Source organism: Dendropsophus ebraccatus, chromosome 14 (assembly GCF_027789765.1).
Source record: "Dendropsophus ebraccatus isolate aDenEbr1 chromosome 14, aDenEbr1.pat, whole genome shotgun sequence".
In the NCBI taxonomy this organism is placed as follows: Eukaryota; Metazoa; Chordata; class Amphibia; order Anura; family Hylidae; genus Dendropsophus; species Dendropsophus ebraccatus.
The window spans coordinates 28,729,642-28,747,959 of NC_091467.1; the positions used below are offsets into that span (position 1 = coordinate 28,729,642).

At 44.1% G+C, this 18,318-nt stretch overlaps 1 protein-coding gene across 5 annotated transcripts in view; it reads left to right on the forward strand.

Annotated features, from left to right (window-relative positions):
• Positions 1-17,805, forward strand: part of HDAC5 (histone deacetylase 5) — a 74,138-nt gene extending 56,333 nt beyond the window's left edge. For all 5 annotated transcript variants that reach the window (XM_069952539.1, XM_069952540.1, XM_069952538.1 and 2 more), the window contains 17 exons: positions 58-235; positions 358-548; positions 632-844; positions 4,717-4,849; positions 7,234-7,367; positions 7,613-7,733; positions 8,075-8,124; positions 8,237-8,344; positions 8,426-8,481; positions 8,696-8,783; positions 8,873-8,992; positions 9,077-9,174; positions 9,739-9,857; positions 10,469-10,602; positions 10,692-10,776; positions 12,859-13,006; positions 13,739-17,805. In XM_069952539.1, the coding sequence (XP_069808640.1) occupies positions 58-235; positions 358-548; positions 632-844; positions 4,717-4,849; positions 7,234-7,367; positions 7,613-7,733; positions 8,075-8,124; positions 8,237-8,344; positions 8,426-8,481; positions 8,696-8,783; positions 8,873-8,992; positions 9,077-9,174; positions 9,739-9,857; positions 10,469-10,602; positions 10,692-10,776; positions 12,859-13,006; positions 13,739-13,778 (2,016 nt within the window). In that variant the 3' untranslated portion in view covers positions 13,779-17,805. The remainder of the gene's footprint in view (positions 1-57; positions 236-357; positions 549-631; positions 845-4,716; positions 4,850-7,233; positions 7,368-7,612; positions 7,734-8,074; positions 8,125-8,236; positions 8,345-8,425; positions 8,482-8,695; positions 8,784-8,872; positions 8,993-9,076; positions 9,175-9,738; positions 9,858-10,468; positions 10,603-10,691; positions 10,777-12,858; positions 13,007-13,738) is intronic.
• Positions 17,806-18,318: the final 513 nt, after the last annotated feature.

The window sequence follows — 18,318 nt, forward strand, 5'->3', positions numbered from 1 at the left end:
GACATCCTCTGATAAAAATGAGATAAAAATTGTAATTGAGGACAAATCTTTTCTTAGGGCCAGTTTACCCCTCAGGAGGGAGCAGAGCGACAAAGTCTACGACCCGGTGGACCTTTCCTCAACACCAGTACCCTCTCCACGCTGGATGGGGGGGAGATAAGTCTGGGGGCTCCTTCCCTTCTGCAGCATGTTCTATTATTGGAGCAAGCTAGGCAGCAAAGTGCCCTCATAACAGGTTACTAGATCATCTCTTCTTAGGTTTATCTTGACTTTTTCTTGATTCCCCCCCTCCCCTCATTCTGATCTGCTGTCATGGCCTTTCTTGGGTTTCATACATACCTTGTACTTCTGTTTCAGTCCCACTACATGGTCAGTCGCCCCTGGTGGGGGGAGAACGTGTCTCCACTTCACTTCGCACAGTCACAAAAGGCCCGCGACACCGTCCCTTGAGCCGCACGCAGTCCTCCCCGCTCCCGCAAAGCCCCCAAGCCCTTCAACAGCTGGTCCTTCAACACCAGCACTACCTTGACCAACAACAGCTTAGCAAAGTAAGTAGATGGCAGTAAGTGGTCGGCCTCTAGTTTACATCCTGGGGAGCCCTTTATCCATAAACATTTTGATATCCTGGTAGACCGTAGAAGGACTACGCCAGCCACCAACCCATCCCGAAGAAACAGAGGAGGAACTAACAGAACAAGATGGGGGTGAGAGGTGCCGTGCCGTCTTCACTCTGGATGGAGGAACAGAGAGCGAAGAAACACAAGAGGAGGAAGAAGGAGCAGAGGATGAGGAGGATGATAGTGAAGATGGACGGACCAATGGTGCAGAACATGCGTTCAAGAAGGTAGGAATGAGATTTAAGACCTCTAGAAGTGTGCTCTTCCCATGTGTGTATATAAAACTGATGCGGCCATGGTTACATTTAATATTATCTAAAGGCTTTACAGGGACACTGCCATCACATGGAAAATTCTTTAAGAGACACTGACATAGACAGGGCCAAATTTCCTCTACGTAATACGACAGAAAAAGCAGGTGAAAGGGCAATGACTCAGGAAGACCCAATGGTCCGAAAGGGGAGGAGATGTCTGAGCCTTATGCAATGTATTTAACAGCATTATCTCTGCTCACCAGTAGCCACATGACAGGAAGTCCATGGCAAACTTCTGTTCATGCTACTATGGCAGCCCCAGAGCAAGCAAGATTTCACACACTTAGGCTTATTCACATAGTATTTTAGCCAAACAGATAAAAAACTATAACAGAAAGATTCACACTTTTTCTGCTCTATTTAGTAGTTTAATATTGTAGTTTTATAGAATTTTCAATTTGATTTCCTTGTGTTGTCATGAGGATATATATATATATATATATATATATATACTTCCTTTTTTTTTATTGCTGCCCAATATTTGGTTGACTTATGAAATATTGTAATTTTCTAGTTTTTACTTATGTAAACAGTGGTGATGATCCATAATAATAGTAATGGAGTATGGGGTCACAGGGTTTGTAAATGCTGTTTTGTATATTGTAATATCAGTACTGGCGGGTCACTGAAATTACTAGGCACCCATGTTGTCAAGCGGTTTCATGGAGAGCATCCTGTGGTTTATCATTAAGTATATGTGCCTTCCGACCTGGACTGATATTACAGGCTTCCTCCTTATTCTTACTGTACTCTTCACTCCAGGGGTTGGTATAGATTGCTTTCTAACACAGGCCCTAAAATACGGGAAAAGGTTAATGTCTGCACATCTAGTCTTGGGTCCTTCCGTATGAAGAGGTCAGGGGTCTAGGTCTAGTCTGTATAGCCTTATAGGGTCTATTATTTATAGGGTCTGGTCTGTGGTCTGTATTAAGGAGGGGGTCTTGTTTGGGGTCTGTATTTACTTAAGGATCCCTATTCGGGTCTATATTTTGTTTAGACATAAGGCATGTGATCTATATTAGTGTGAGGGATCTGATCTGACAGTTCGTGTATAGGGGGTGAGCGATCCCGTTTGCTTTTGGTTCTTATTACTGTAGGGGGTCTGCATTTAAAGACGTCTTTTAGAAGGTTTAAAGTCTGTATATAATGTTCGTTTTTTGTTTTTTCCGGAGCTCTCGTGTGGGATCCGTAGTAGTTTAGGGGTACGATTAGAGATGAGCGGACCTGGAGCATGCTCGAGTCGATCCGAACCCGAACTTTCGGCATTTGGTTAGCGGTGGCTGCTGAACTTGGATAAAGCTCTAAGGTTATGTGGAAATCATGGATATAGTCATTGGCTGTATCCATGTTTTCCAGACAACCTTAGAGCTTTATCCAAATTCAGCAGCCCCTGCTAATCAAATACCGAACGTTCGGGTTTGGATCGACTCGAACCCGAACCCGGTTCACTCATCTCTAGTTACTATGAAAGCGAAAAAACACAAAATTATTTCAAAACTGCTTTTCGGAATCTCCCTTTTTCTAAAGTTGGGCAGAGTAGGCCATCCTACTGTTTCTAGGGGTGACCATACTCTTTAGACTTCTCTCCATGTGTCCGTTCAGAAATATAAAATATTTAGTCTTGTTGGTAAGGGGTGGACTGTGTACGTTCATGGGGGTAGTCCGAACCCTAGACCAAATGACTATTCTGCAGATAACTACTGAATGCATATAGTCAGCCCTAATATGCAGATAAGTCTCCAGCTCTCCCTGCACTTCAGGTGAGTCTGGGATGCAGCTGATGAGAACAAAGGAATGAAAACCGTCGAGCTTATTGGAACAATCTGCAGTTGCAGGGCAGAAGGAGGAATGCTCTGCGGGAGGCGAGTGGAGGAAGTGGTGTTTGCAGTATGTATGGCCGTGTTTTGATGTAAGAGCACACAGTTCATTGATGAGGAGAGCGGAGTATGACTCATTCATTAATGACTCACCTACCCCCCCCCCCTTCCAGTGACTCAGATATTCTAACACCCCACCCCCCCACCCCAATCCTTTGACCTGCTGTGAAAGGCAATGGGGGCTGCAGGTACCGAAAGAGAATGGGATTTATTAGATAGAGGCTGCAGCCAACACCGAATATTTTTGTGAATGAAAAATGCTGCAGAGGAGAAATGTGTCTGATTCAGTAACATGCTGATATTATGCATCACCAGCCGAAACGGTGCAGGGAGATGACCCGAGCTCTGCTGTATAGGAGTATATATGGATTACAGATCTCACCAGCTCCCCCCAAAGCTTTCAGGTGAATGCAGATAATGCCGATATCAGGCTGAGATATAACGACTTGTTTGACAGGTTCCTTACATTCAGATATGAGATGTGAGGAGATTTTTCAAGTTCTTCACACAGGAAACCTTGTGGTCTCAATGAGGTTAGGAACATAAGATATGGAGATGGGTTTGGCAGAGTCCTTATTTTAGTTATCACCAGTGGTTTTCTTTCACCAGTGGTCAGACAGTTGGGTTCTCCAATTTGAGAAAGTTTTTGGTAGGACCCCCACTACTTCAAAGAAGCTCAGAGTTTGGCAAGGTCCTCACACTCAACCATGATTTTCTTCCACTGTTGGTCAGGTAGCTAAGATATTGGTTGCATCTAGTAGGATTGTCGCACCTCCAGGAAGCTTTTGGCAGGGTTGCCGACTCTCAGGACACTTTGGGTAGGGTCCCCACTTCTTCCAGGGAGTTTGAGAACGGTTAGGATGGGTCCTAATGCTTGAAAGCTAGTGGTGGTCAGGAAGCAGAGGACACGCACGAAATCGGCTGATCCTTGTTTTTCAACATGTTGAAAGATTTTTGAATGATAAGGATGGTAACTCCTATGGGCTCCCTGGACGATTTAAAGAGCCCCTTCGCTCTGACCCGCTCGCTGTCAGAGCGTGTAATAGCGCCGGCAGCGAGCGGCGAACGAGGAGCAAGTGCTGATCTGCCAGGTCGGCACTCGCTTGCTCCTCAACATCAGCCGGGCTATGGGCTATAGTGGTGGTCAGGAAGATGACTTGATCTGCAGATTGGAGAGCTAGAGTCAGGATGGTCAGGTAGCTTTGGTAAGGTCCTCACGCTGGAAACCTTGTGGTCGGGGGGGGGGGGGGGGGGGGGGGTGTTAAGATCCTCTTCCACCAGTGGTCACGTAATAGAGATATAAGGAGCTTTTGGCAGGGTCCTCACACTACCAGGAAGCTACTGGCATAGTCCCTACTACTTCCAGGAAGCTGAGAAATAGAAAGTTGTTTGGAAGGATCCTTGAGAGCTAGTGGCCAATGATGGTCAGGAAAGTCAGTTACACAGAGGTGGAGTGTTCTAATACTGTAGTCACCATGTTTCGCTCAAATATGAGGAGCCCGGAAAGCCTAGAGCCCAGAAAGCTAAGATATAAGAGATAATATCAGGTTCCTACACATTAGAGTGTGTCCGATCTGTTTGTTCTGCTGACCCAGGCTAAGTGTGCACGTGTATGAAGGGTTCTGCCACTGTCAGGACATGCTGGGAGTTGTAGTTTTGCAACAGCTTGTACATCAATGTACCTAACAGGCTTGTGTGTGTAATAGAAAGAACTGACTTTAATTTTTTTGGTCGGAGATTGACTTTTATTATTGCTCAGACAGGCAGAAGCCTCAGAACAGGAAGTCTGCAGTGCATCGGAAATTTATGCCTAGCTACCTTAATGTATTTTTATTTTGACTGTATTGCCCTGTGCTTTCTGTCCTTTTCACTTCCCTGATCTTAGACTGATCATTGTGTCTCTTGCAGATGTTCCCAGACACGCTGCCTCTGTATCAGGGTTCCCTTCCTCATTCAGCTTTAAGTCGCACCCAGTCGTCTCCTGCCGCTCCGCTCACCGCCCTCAGCTCAGAGCCGCGACGCAGGGTTCTCAGCACCACAGGTATGCCGCTGCACCTGAACGTAACATAACAGCCCCCTAGAGCCTGGAAAAGGAATTACAAGATAAGGGAAGAACATCATTATGGGAGAACTAATGTATGGCCTGTTACTGCATATAAATGGTATATAGGTTATTCCATTCAGGAGCTAACTTAATCTGTAATAAAGGAAAGTTACAAAAAAAGTGCTTCACTCAGCTCAACCATGTATTACATGGTAATATGCTTATGTGAATGAGAACCATGTAGTACCCCATTCCTCCTGCAGTGGCCACTACAAGAGATCTCTACAAACACCAGGGACCTTGCTAGGGTGTTAAAAGATCAGGTGTATGATAGATAGATAAGATAAGATAGATAGTATCCTGAATCCTCCTCTTTCTCCACTACTCCCAGGGGATTAAAGGCATTATCCAGAATTAGAAATACATAGCTGCTTTTTCTCCAAAAAATTTCACCAGCTCAGTTCCATTGTAGTGAATAGAGACGAGTTTTAATACCACACACAACCTGAGGACAGGTGTGGCAGCAGTTTTGTTTTTGGTTAACCCTCCTAAAGGGGTAGTGCGGCGCTAAACAATTATTCACTATATAACACACATTACAAAGTTATACAACTTTGTAATGTATGTTATGTTAGTGAATGGCCCCCTTTCCCGTGTTCCCCCCCCCCACCCACGCTAGACCCGGAAGTGTAGTGCTCTATACTCACCTGATTCGTGTCGACCCCCATGTCCGCCATCTTGTGACAATGATGTCATCTTCGGGAGGCCGGCCGAACCGCTCCGACCGCCCCTCGTGCCGGCCCCCCTCTGCCGCGTCATCAGCTGCTCAGCTGCGGGATCCGCAGCGGATTTCTCACTGCATATTCGTAGCGAGATCCGCTGTGGATCCCTGCCCAGTAAACTCTATGGGCAGACAAACTCTCAGCAGGATGCACATCCCGCTGCAAGTTTGTCTGCAGCCCGTCCCATTAACCCCTCGGCCGCCGGAGCGTATACATCACCTGCTCTCCGCTCCGGCTGCGAGTTTGTCTGCCCATAGAGTTTATTGGCCAGTGATCCACAGCGGATCTCGCTATGAATACGCAGCGAGAAATCTGCTGCTGATCCGGTACATGTGAATGTACCCGAAAACATTTTTTTTCAAAATAACTGGTGTTAGAAAGTTATATAGATTTGGAATTTACTTTTATTAAAAAATCTCAAGTCTTCTCATACTTATCAGCTGCTGTATGTCATGCAGGAAATGTTGTTTTATTTTCAGTCTGACACAGAGCAGGAGAGGTTTTCCATGGGGATTCTTAGAAAACCGAGACAGAGTTCCTGTCTCAGCCAGAGGTGTCAGCAGAGAGCAGTGTGTCAGACTGAAAATAAAACAACATTTCCTGCATGACATACAGCAGTTGATAAGTATGGGAAGACTTGAGATTTTTTTTAATAGAAGTAAATTACAAATCTGTATAACTTTCTGACACCAGTTCATTTGAAAGAAAAAGTTAAGGGTCCAGTTGCAATCACTAGCAGCCACCTGCAGCCTCGTCCAACAATTACATGTTCCCTAGCCATTAAGAATAGTTGCTGCCTAACCATCATTCATGTGACAACTGTGGAGACCATAGTCCTTCATAGTCTACATGTGGTTTGTAGCATTGCTCACCAGAGCGATGTAACCATTTACCAGAAATCAATGACATCACAAAGTCACGGAGAAGAAACTATTACTACAGATAGGAAATGACTCATTCTAATGAATAAATTCCTGACTAGTTATTGTGAGGATAGACCAAATCTCACACTTCTCCACCGCTCAGTGGTTTCAGCAGAAATAGAAGAATGGGATCAAATCATCATTAGATTTTTCCATTTCACGCCATTGATGAGATTTTCCACTCTTACACAGCAGTGGTTCTATGGTATCACCCCTACACGAAGAAGCCGCTCTGTGAATCTCTGTATAGCGCCATTAAAGGGGTTTTCCATGCTAATATGATTAATGGTTTATCCATAGGATAGGCTGATCAGTGTGTGTGTGTGTGGGGTGCTAAAACTACACAGTGAATAGGGCTGGAAGCATCTGGCTCCATTCAGTGTGTAGTGGCCAGACCTGGTTACTGCAGTTCAGCTTCTGATCCCCAGTGATCACATCTGATCTGCAGAGGTATCTGGCAGCAAGTACTCCATTTCTCTGCAGTGCCACCACAGGAGAAATGAAGCATTACATTGTACATATTTGGGTTTCCATGTAATGCATGGACATGCTGGGTTATCCGGAGTAAGACTTTATATTGACTCTCTACTTAAGCTAAGAAATGAAGGACTTACATAAGGGACCTTCCAGTATTTGAAAGCGGGTTTATTTTTTATGCTTTTATCCTCCTCTTCAGGTTTAGTCTACGACACTTTGATGCTGAAACACCAGTGCACTTGTGGGGACACCAATAACCATCCAGAACATGCCGGGAGAATACAGAGTATCTGGTCCCGTCTACAGGAGACTGGTCTACTAAGCAAATGCCAGGTGATCTATATGGCACCTAATGTTGAGAGGATGATATGTGAATGGCTGGGTAGGACATAATAATCACACAAAGGGGTGGACTGGGATGGGTCAGACTGATTTATAAAGCTTAGAGTGTGCATATGATGAGACGTGTGGGCACTAGAGGTGTGTAAATATGGTTGTCACTGAGCTTTTTCAGACTTTTATTAGGGGCAATCATTGGGGTTAAATACACTAAGAGTGACATGATGTCCCTCTCACAGCGCGTGCGGGGCAGGAAGGCCACGCTGGACGAGATTCAGACGGTACATACAGAGCACCACACCCTCCTGTACGGGACCAGCCCACAAAGCCGCCACAAACTGGAGAGCAAGAACCTGCTGGGTGAGGGGCTGAAGATAGAGGACCTGCTACTGGCTGGGAGTTCAGATCGGAGTAGTAAAAATTTAGAGTAAAATTTTGGGGCGGGTAAAAAAGTGGCAAAACAAAATTAAAGGGGTTGGGGGTGGGTGGTATAATACAGCAAGGGGCTGCTAACCCTGTATTGTGGAAATTGGGAAACGGGTCTTGGAGGTTACACTAGAGCACCAAAAGTGTCTCTATCTACATTAAAATATCTATAAGCATTGGTATAGTCGTGGATAGAACATAGTGGGTCAAACATCTTGTTTTCTACCGTTTTTTAACCTCAATTTCTTCAACTTTCTTTTTCAACCATCTAATAGGACCCCTCTCCCAGAAGATGTATGCAGTGCTCCCTTGCGGTGGTATTGGGGTAAGTTCTGGTCATGTTTATTTGGTAGCATTTCAATATGGTATCAGTCACCCCTCCACTATATACCCAGTTTCCGTGTCCTCCATTGAATGTATTGTCTCTTCAACAACAGGTGGACAGTGATACTGTATGGAATGAGCTCCATTCTCCAGCAGCGGTCAGAACGGCTGTAGGTTCTCTAATCGACCTGACGTTTAAAGTAGCATCTGGGGAACTGAAGGTAAGCCATGTTACAGTATGGGGAGATGGGACCTTAAGTCATCTATGACACCATTGAACTTTCTTCTTTGTAATCCCATAGAATGGATTTGCAGTAATCCGTCCACCAGGACACCATGCAGAAGAGTCTGTTGCCATGTGAGTACCAACTAGGAAGGTCTAGCTAAAGGGAAGGGCCATGCTTAGAATTAGCTTGCAGCATGGGACAACCAACATGTCCTTTTAGTATTTGACTGATCATGAGAATAGTTATTGGATGTAGGAAAGAGGATCATGGACCAGTTTTTTTAAGGATATTCTTTTAACATCACTGACCCACTGACCCTTTTTCTGGTCTCTCTTTGTGATTTAGGGGTTTCTGCTTTTTCAACTCTGTAGCTATTGCCGCCAAACTTCTCCGTCAAAAGATGAACGTTGGTCGGATCCTTATTGTTGACTGGGTGAGTTCCCAATACTACAACGATGTGACTAGTCATCATAATACAGAAAGGAGACTCTGATTAAACTCTACCATATCCCCTTCCCCTAGGATATTCACCATGGCAATGGAACCCAACAAGCCTTTTACAGTGATCCCAATGTCCTGTACGTGTCTCTACACCGTTACGATGATGGCAACTTTTTCCCCGGCAGTGGCTCTCCAGAAGAGGTGAGTTGTGTTGACTTGGAGAGGCTCCAGACAATGATTTATGGCACCAAATGTGTCTGCATCTAATGTTTCTGTATTCCACAGGTCGGTGCCGGTTGTGGAGTTGGATTTAATGTGAACATTGCATGGACAGGAGGAGTGGAGCCGCCTGTAGGGGATGCGGAGTACCTAGCTGCTTTTAGGTATTGTCCCTCTTAAGTGAATTTCTGTTGAATTTTTTTAGTCCTGTAAACCATCATAACCATCTATTGCTTGAGCCAAGTGGCCAGTCTTGACCTTTCGTTTTCATCAATGTTTCATTGGTTATCAGTAAACTTCTCTTCAATTTTTCGTCCCTGTCAGGTGCTTTTACACCTTTCAGGTTCAGTAGACATTTGTAGCCACCCATTGCTCAGACCACATGGCCGATTTTGACTATATGTGGTCACATTGCAACTGTGTGTCTCCATGTCTCCAAGTGTCATGAAGCATTCCCTTGGGGAATATATTGTGATTATTGATAAGATATTTGAGAGTAATTCCTATCCCAGGACCATTGTATGGATCTTAAACATTGTGACCCTCTTTAGCAGTTGGGTCACCTCTTCCACTTATGTAGTATGTGGTCCACTTTCTTGGCCGTGCTACATTACTTACATTTATGAACTGTTAGACTGCTATAACAGAGGATGATTGAAGGCAGTATCAAAAGCTGAACTTTAAATGTGTGATCAATGGTTTTTAACATGTCTGGTGTATTCCCCCAGGTTGGTGGTCATGCCTATAGCTCAGGAGTTCTCTCCAGACCTTGTCCTAGTCTCAGCTGGGTTTGATGCAGTGGAGGGGCACCAGAGCCCACTTGGAGGCTACTCTGTTACAGCAAAATGTAAGCATTAATGTAAAAAAATAAAAATAATATATATTTTTTTAATCTGGTATGTAACACTCGAGCTTCTAAACCAAGGCTTATAATGAAGAACCTAGACAAGATATTAGAAGAACATTAGACAAGATCCATTAATGGGGTTTTCCTAGATGACAACTTATTAACTATCCACATCATAGGTGAAAACTGTTTGATAGGGGTCTGACTGCTGGGACGCCATTGTTGATGGGTCCAGAGTGCCCTACCTTGAATGGGGTTGTGGTTGAGTATGCACGCTACTGATCCATTTAAACTCTGATTGATGGTTGGCTGCCAGATGGCCACTTTGAACCTAGACGGGGGTCCAAGTCATTGCATCCCCACCGATCAGATATAACCTATCCTGTGGATACTTTGAACTCCTCTTTATGAATAGCTATGGCACTGTGGCCTACCCAGTTTAAGTTCGGAGCAAAGATATCTGCTGATCATTGGCCTTTTAGCTAAATTATCTAGTTACTGATGGAACCAAATTTACATTGATCAGATTCATTGTAGACCAAAACAGAGCCTGTCGCCCAGTATAGATCTCCATGATGCCAATGCTTCTATTTTATCTGTGCACCTCTTAGGTTTTGGACACCTCACCACACAGTTGATGTCTCTGGCGGGTGGTAGGGTTGTCATGGCTTTAGAAGGAGGACACGACCTAACCGCCATCTGTGATGCCTCTGAGGCTTGTGTGTCAGCCCTTCTGGGCATGGAGGTGAGAACATGATGGTGGGATGAAGGAAGTTCCTAAGAAGTGGGGAGGGAAGCCTTATACATGATAACTCTTATGTTTTCCCCCCATAGCCTGCAGCATTTGATAACAGCGTCCTGCAGCAGAGACCCAGCGCCAATGCAGTGACCACTCTAGAGAGAGTCATCACTATCCAGAGTAAGTGTGTCTTCTGTATGATAAGGGGTCTTCACTTTATAAGACCTTCTATTGAGTATAGGAAGAGAAGAGGAAAGGGTTAGGCTAGGTTCACACTGCGTTTTCAGCATCCGTTTAACGCATCCGTTTTTTTCAAAAAACGCATGAAAAACGGATTGCAAAAAACGGATTCATTTGTGTGCATCCGTTTTTCCATTGACTTCCATTATAAAAAAAAACGGATCCGTTTTTTTTGGCGGACCAAAACGGACCAAAAAACGTTGCTGACCCTATTTTTCTGGACGTTAAAAAAAACGGATCCGTTAAACGGATGCTGAAAACGCAGTGTGAACCTAGCCTTATACTCGGGATACATATATGCATGTTATAAGCAGGAGGTAATTCCTGCATTTTGACGCACATGTAGATCAATGCGATTGTGTGGGCACATAAGTTGTGCCTACGCGATCGTCAGCGGGAGGGCAGCTAAGATTTACAGCTGCCCTTCTGTACTAATGAAATGTTAACCCTAAAAGCTCAGTGATCCGTGTGGATTGTGGCACTGACAGACAGAAGGGACAGCTCTTGTCATCCCTGCACTGCAGTCACCATGATGGGCAACTTTATACTGACAACCATGGGCCTAGCAATGGTCCCCAGTACACTGTAGTATTAGATAGACATAAAACAGAACAGGGCTTTTGTTGTATTTTTTAATTGGGGTACATATCATCTATTTTTAATATTTTAAGGTAATAAATTACAAAAACAGCAATTATGTCCTTTTTTTTTTTTTTTTTTTATACATTGTATACATTGCATGATAACTTTATTCTTCTACTCATTGTTATTACATCCATGTCAGATGTATAGAGATTTTTTCATTTTGCTACTTTTACACAATAGAAAACTTTTTTGAATATGTTTTTACGCCGGTTTTCCGTCCATGTTACACTCATGTGGAGCCGGCTTTATACTGAGAGGCACTCTATTAGACAAAGTCCCCAGCAGGGCCTAATAGGCTCACACATGGCAGACTCTTATTAGGCCCCTGGCTGCCATGGCAACCCATCAGCACCTGCAGTCTTGTCTATCTACTTGGATGTAACAGTCGCTTGAACCAGGACCGAATCAGCTCACCTTAAAGTGATACTGTCACCTTCCGTACTCTATGTACAGTTTTCCGCACCATCCACAAGCTTAGATGCAGCATGTGATAAATGCCTGTAAAAAAGACTTGTCTGTGTTTTCTTTTTGATCTAAAATGGCTTCATTTCATCTAGGCGGGGCTTCATGGCAGTTAGGCTGGGTTCACACTGTGTTTTTGCAATCCGTTTTTGATCCCTTTTTCCATTGACTTCCATTATGAAAAAAAAAAGCAGGTTAAAACGCATGTGTTTGTTTTAACGTACACAAAAATAAAGTCCGCTTAGTTTTTGGGGACGTTAAAAAAAAGAGATGCGTTTTGATTTTTTTTTTTATAATGGAAGTCAATGGAAAATTGGATGTACACAAATGCATCGGCTTTTCCATCCGTTTTTTTGCAAAAACGCATGAAAAAAGCAGATTGCAAAAATGAAGTGTGAACCCAGCCTTAAGGCCCTATTCCACGGGCCGAAGAAGAGGAGCAAACGAGCGCTGTTAGCGCTCGTTTGCTCCTCGTTCCCCGCTTGCTGCCACCGCTATTCCACGTGGCAGCAGCGAGTGGGTTAGTCCGGGGGGAGCGCGGGGAGGTGCAGGGGGGCTGCCTGGGTGATTGCTAGATCGTACGAGCAGCCCATTGCATACAATAGCGGTCTATTCCACGTAACGTCGGCAGCTGACATGAACGATGTCGGCTGATCATCGCCTCCTATTCCACGGGACAATTATCAGCCGTAACGGCCGATAATCATTCCGTGGAATAGGGCCTTTAGGCCCCCTAGTTAGGTCCAACTGCTGTAAAGCCCTGTCTGTGACGCTGTTCACTGCACTTAGAGTAAGGGGGGGGGGGTTGACAATATCAGAAATAATGGCTCCACCAGTAAACTGCAAAAATCAACCCTTGCAACCCCTGGGAGGACTGCAAGAGACAATAATGCTTTCTTTCTTCCTTCCCCATAGGCAAGCACTGGAGTTCCTTAAAAAACATTGCTCTAAGCCACTCCTTCTTGGAAGCACAACGGGGTGAGGTGGAGGATGCGGAAACCGTTAGCGCGTTGGCATCATTATCCGTAGATACAGAGCAAAGCAATACAGACTGTATCTCCAGGTAACAAAGATTTTTTAGTTATCATTACATGTTAAAGGGATTTACGGGGTTAGATAAAACATGGCTGCTTTCTTCCAGAAACACTGCCACAACTTTCCAAAGGTTGTATTTGGTATTACAGCTCAGCCCCATTGAAGTTAATTGCGCTAAGTTGCGATTAAAGATGAGCAAATCATTTCAGAACTAATAATTTTGGAACCAAATTTGTTCTGAATTTTACTTGAAATTCTAGAGGCCATACTAGATTAAGCAATAATCGTCCGAATCAGGATGATACAGCCGATTATCTCTCCGTGTAATAGAGTCAATCGGCTGATTGTTTCTTTCGGTCCAAACCTAAAATCGCCAGGCGTCGGACGTGCATCGCTATGTGTAAAAGCAATGTGCGGCCGACGGCTGATGATTGTAGTAATAAAGTAATAACTCACCTTACCATGTTCCCTGGTGTCCTCGGGCCTTCCCTGGTGTCTACCCCTGTGAACCCCTTTAAGATACAATATTGTGAGTGATCACTTTGGGGGATATTTATGAAAGGGTGTAAATATACACCTGGTGTAAACTGCCCACAGACACCAATCACAGCTCAGCTTCCAGCTCTAGTAAAATATAAGAGGAGCTGTGATTGGTTGCTGTGGGCATTTTACACCAGGTGTATATTTACACCCTTTCATAAATCTCCCCCTTTATGTCTACAGCTTTGCAAATGCTAATTCTGCCCCTGTGTCCTTGCAGACCATTGGAAGAGCCCATGGAGGAGGAGCCAACGGCCTGATTTCCCCTCCCGGGGACTCCACACACCACAATCCTTTTTTTATTTTCCTTTCTTAGTTTTTGTTATGGTGATCGGTTTATTTTTTCTATAAAAAACAAGAAACGGACAAAAAAAAAGAAAGAAAAAAAAAACCACAAGAAAACTCGATGGGTCAGATGTCATGTGTCCCAGCGGGCAAGACTAGCACACCCACCCTTCCTGTCCTTGGGGACCTCCCCACTTTAGCCTACACGCCATGCTCTGTCTGGTCTCCCTTTAACACTAAATGCTACTGCCAACGTCTCATTGATCTGTGCCTCGTACACCACCAATGCACGCATAAGGTCCCTTTTAATAGCGTCACGATTCTCCGAGTGTACCCATCACCCATCCGGGCAGCCGTCATGCGATCCGATCCGGCCTGACTGAGGACTATAAACCAAGGACGTAACACACAAAATGGTTACTGCCAGTTGAGGCAACGTACGCACTTTATTGACCCACCTTTAAATTCTATATAACCTCCTGTCCTACCCAAAAAGGTATACAGTCTTCTTATTCCTGAAAATCCCCATTCGTGACAGTACTTAATATATATATATATATATTTTAATGCAGGTTTGTAACAGGCTCAGGGTTTGGAAGTATTGCTGCATAAACACAGGTATTGCTATAGCTGTCAGAAGTGGTGCTACACCTGTCTATTGGTTTTGTCTGGTATTGCTGCAAGTGAATGTTATTGAGCTGCAATACTTTAAATGACCTGTGGACAAATGTGGCGCCGCTTCAGGAAGAACAAAAGTAGTCACATTTCTCACATCCTAGACAACCCCTGTAAAAGTTGACTATTATTTATACAACTTTCTCCCATATTATAGTGACTTGTTGGACGTTTTGATCAATGGCATCTGAGACCCTGTACAACTGCATAACAAAAATCATGCTAAGCTCAGCATATAGACTTTTAATGAGTCTATACACCACTCTGTCCGAGCAGAAACCTGCATGGATTTTGCGGCAGAACGATAAAAATGATGCCAGCAATAAACATAGTGGCCTCTTAGGCCTCTGATATAATGGCAGAGCAGGCAGAATGCTGTCAAGGCCTGAGAAGTGGCAATCACTTTTCTGACTACTTACCTGTCTTTATGGAGAATATACTTTATATATAGTTGTCCCATAATATAATTTGTTAAGGTCTGATCTAAGGGGGCTCCAGCATCTGGGTCCCCCTGCTTATTTGGGGAACAAGTTGTTCTAGATTAGCAGCAGGATTAGAAATGGCTTGTTCTTGGGATTGGTGAACGCCTATTGTGGGACAACCTCTTCCAGAAGATGGCGGCCATCGCTGACTGTATACACCAAGCACGCATTGACTTTTTAAAATAATAGTCCAGCATTTGAAGACCAGACTTTGATGTTGTCAAAACCTGTGGATATTTATCCCCGCTACTACACGTGTTCGACCATTCCTCTAGGTCGTACAATGGGTTGATGGTTGACTCTTGCATTAGACCTATGGCTTCTCCTACATGGGCTGGGCATACTTCATCAAGTCTCCAGCCATGAGAGGTTCTCTTTGTCCTTGAAGGGATTGGACAACAGGTCAGAAATAGGCAGATGGTGGTTGGTGGCTATACGCTGTTAGCAGTCCTCTAGAGCAGAGTCCTAATTCTGCTCAAGTTATCAGAGGCAATCTTGTTTGCAGAAGTTCCTGTAAAGTAGACTTCCCCCTTTAAAACATAATGCCTATTGAACACCAGTCTCTACAAGGCATCAAACGCTAAGTGTCCCTCTGCACGTATGTGTGTGTGTATATGTGCATCTTACCCATCTACCATGTAATCCTCCCGGGGGGTTGACAGTGTAACGGTGTACGTACGTGCGTTCGTGTTAATGTGAACATATACACACAGCTCATACAGCTATAGTTCGGAGTGGCGTATCCTGCCAAGGACCAAACCGGAACGACTGCGTCTATAGAAGGGTTTCACTTTTCTAATCTTTGAGCTATTTCTTGCTTCTCTCTGTAGTTTCACTGCCCCTCCCCCCCATCCCGATTCATATATTATGTTAATAATGAAACTCTTTGACTGCTATGCAAGTCGGCCCCTCTATAACACAATGATGTAGCCTTCAGGTGTTGAGACTAATGGATTCAGTATTTTATCGGAAGGCTCCACACTATGCCACTGTATGGGCACCCGGGTTTACGTTTAATATGTTGAGATCTATTTCTTATGTAGCCGTTCCTTAGGCTGAGAACACCACTATTGAAATGCCAAATCATCGGACTCGAGCATGCTCAAGTTGCTCATCTCTAATTCTGATACATGCGGAATGGCCCTAATGGATTGTGTTCAGCCAAGCTTTAAATATGGTCCTGCTTGCAGCACTGGCGTTCTGGGTTCAAAGCCAACCCAGAGCCAGAATTAACAGGTTATGAGGCCATATAAGTGTTTATAGAGGGTTGACCCTGTCGGAGGCAAAAATTTGCCAGACACATGAGCTAATGCAAAAATGTGTCTTGGGCTGAAAGATTTAAAGGGGTATTCCTATGCGAGTGTGTTATCCCCTAGCCATAAAATAGTTGATAACATGCTAATCAAAGGGGAGACCCCCACTGATATGGAGAACAAGGGGAAGTTCCATTCATTTTGAATGGGGCCACCAAAAGTTTAGCAATTAGAAAGGTTTGGTGGTCCTGTACAGAATGTATGGGGCATGTGCTGCACAGCTGTTGTGGCGATTATTTATTTTGGGTACAATTTTTGTCCCTGTTTCTGTGATTAGTCAGATTCCCTTCAATAAGCATGTTATCTCCTATCCTCAGGATAGAAGATAGCCTGCTCAGATGGGAATACCCCTTTAATACAGCCATGGATTTTGGTTGCTTATTTATTTGTTGCCCACTGCTCTACTGGGTATCGGCTCATAGATCTGTGTGTAGACCCATCCAGTAGATAGATGAAAGATGCTTTTTATTTTAATACCCCTTCAAGGGGGCTCAAGATTCTAAATAAAAAATACTTGAGCACTACAAAGAATTTTGTAAAGCTATGTCCACTGACTTCTTAAAAACAGTATGCTAGGGGTGATATTCTACCCACCAAACACCCATTGAAGGGCACTATATGTTAAATGGTGACACTAGACTGTCCCTATGGTTTTGTTCTGTAAAGGAGTAGTTGGGTCAATCTCAAGATCCCTAAATAGGGACATAGACGTGTATGGTGCAAGTTTAGTGAGTTTGGTAGTACAGTAGCATTCACTAGCTTTATATTAGGTGTCATATATCAAGTGAACACTAACTCTACATAGAAGCTGCAGTGAGATGACACAGGATTTAGGCTGTGTTTTTCTTTTGGATCACGGTTCACTACGTCATGCACTTTATTCACTAGTTGGCGCCTCTCTCATGCATCCGACAGCAAGAAAAAACTGCGGATCGTGTGTAAAGGCTACAGTGTCGCCCGAAGCAACCAAATTCCGTCTACCTTTGTCGAAAAGCAAAAAGAGCGGCGATCTGTTCGATTGCTGCAGGTGATGTCTGCACCGTAATTTACACTTGTGGCCCAGGGTTCAGATCCCAAGTGCAGCTTAATGCACCATGAATAGATTCTCAACATATTAAACAAGAGATGTGGTCATGGACATTGTTTACAGTGTAATTGTTCTTACTGAGGCCAGAAGTTTTGGGAATGGGGGGTGGGATCAGGTGTGGGTGGATATACCTTTAAAAAATGATGTCTTAAGGCTTTGACTCCTCTCACCATCACACGCAGTGGACTTGTGCAACTGTCTCGTAATTTGTCGTGTAAATAAATATATATATTTTTTCTAAATTAATAAAGAAAACCTCACATGTTGTTCGGCAGTATTACGTGCAGAGTCGGGGGCTCTGGGTGGACCCCCTGAAAGGCTGGTCCACTGTAAACTCCCTTTTTGTGTGTCTCTGTGTCTCCCTCACATGCTGTGGGTATGAATTTTCATCTGAGTATTTTGTAATATGTCCTGTTTGTCCTTGTATAAATAAAAATGTGCTCAGACTTGCAGGAAACGCTGTGGTTGTCTGATTTGGGGTAAGGGTTAAAAAAAAAAAGGTCATGTGTAACTGTATGTAAAAGGTGTCATGTGATGGTCACGCAAATGCATGTCACGTTACAAACATAGCTCTGCTATCTGCAGCAGTGTGAACATCACATGACCAGGAGAAATTCTGGAAGGAAACATGTAAGCCTCTTTTCACACCACCATCAGCCATAGGCTGTATCCATGTTTTCCAGGACTCCCTAGGCTTGCATCCAAATGAATGATTGGATTCTCTAGTTGTGCTCATCTCTAGTTGTCACCTACCCACAGGATAAGTGATAACTAGCTTATCAGTGGAGGCCTGACTGCTGGGAACCCTCATACTATGAGAATGGATGGACTGAAAGGTGAATGGAGTGGCAGTACAGATGGTTGGCCTTCGCTCCATTCACACTCCATTCAGACTGTAACTCTGTTCACTGGAAGAACGAGCACCCTGTGTTTTTAGGGATCCCAGTAGTCGGCTAGA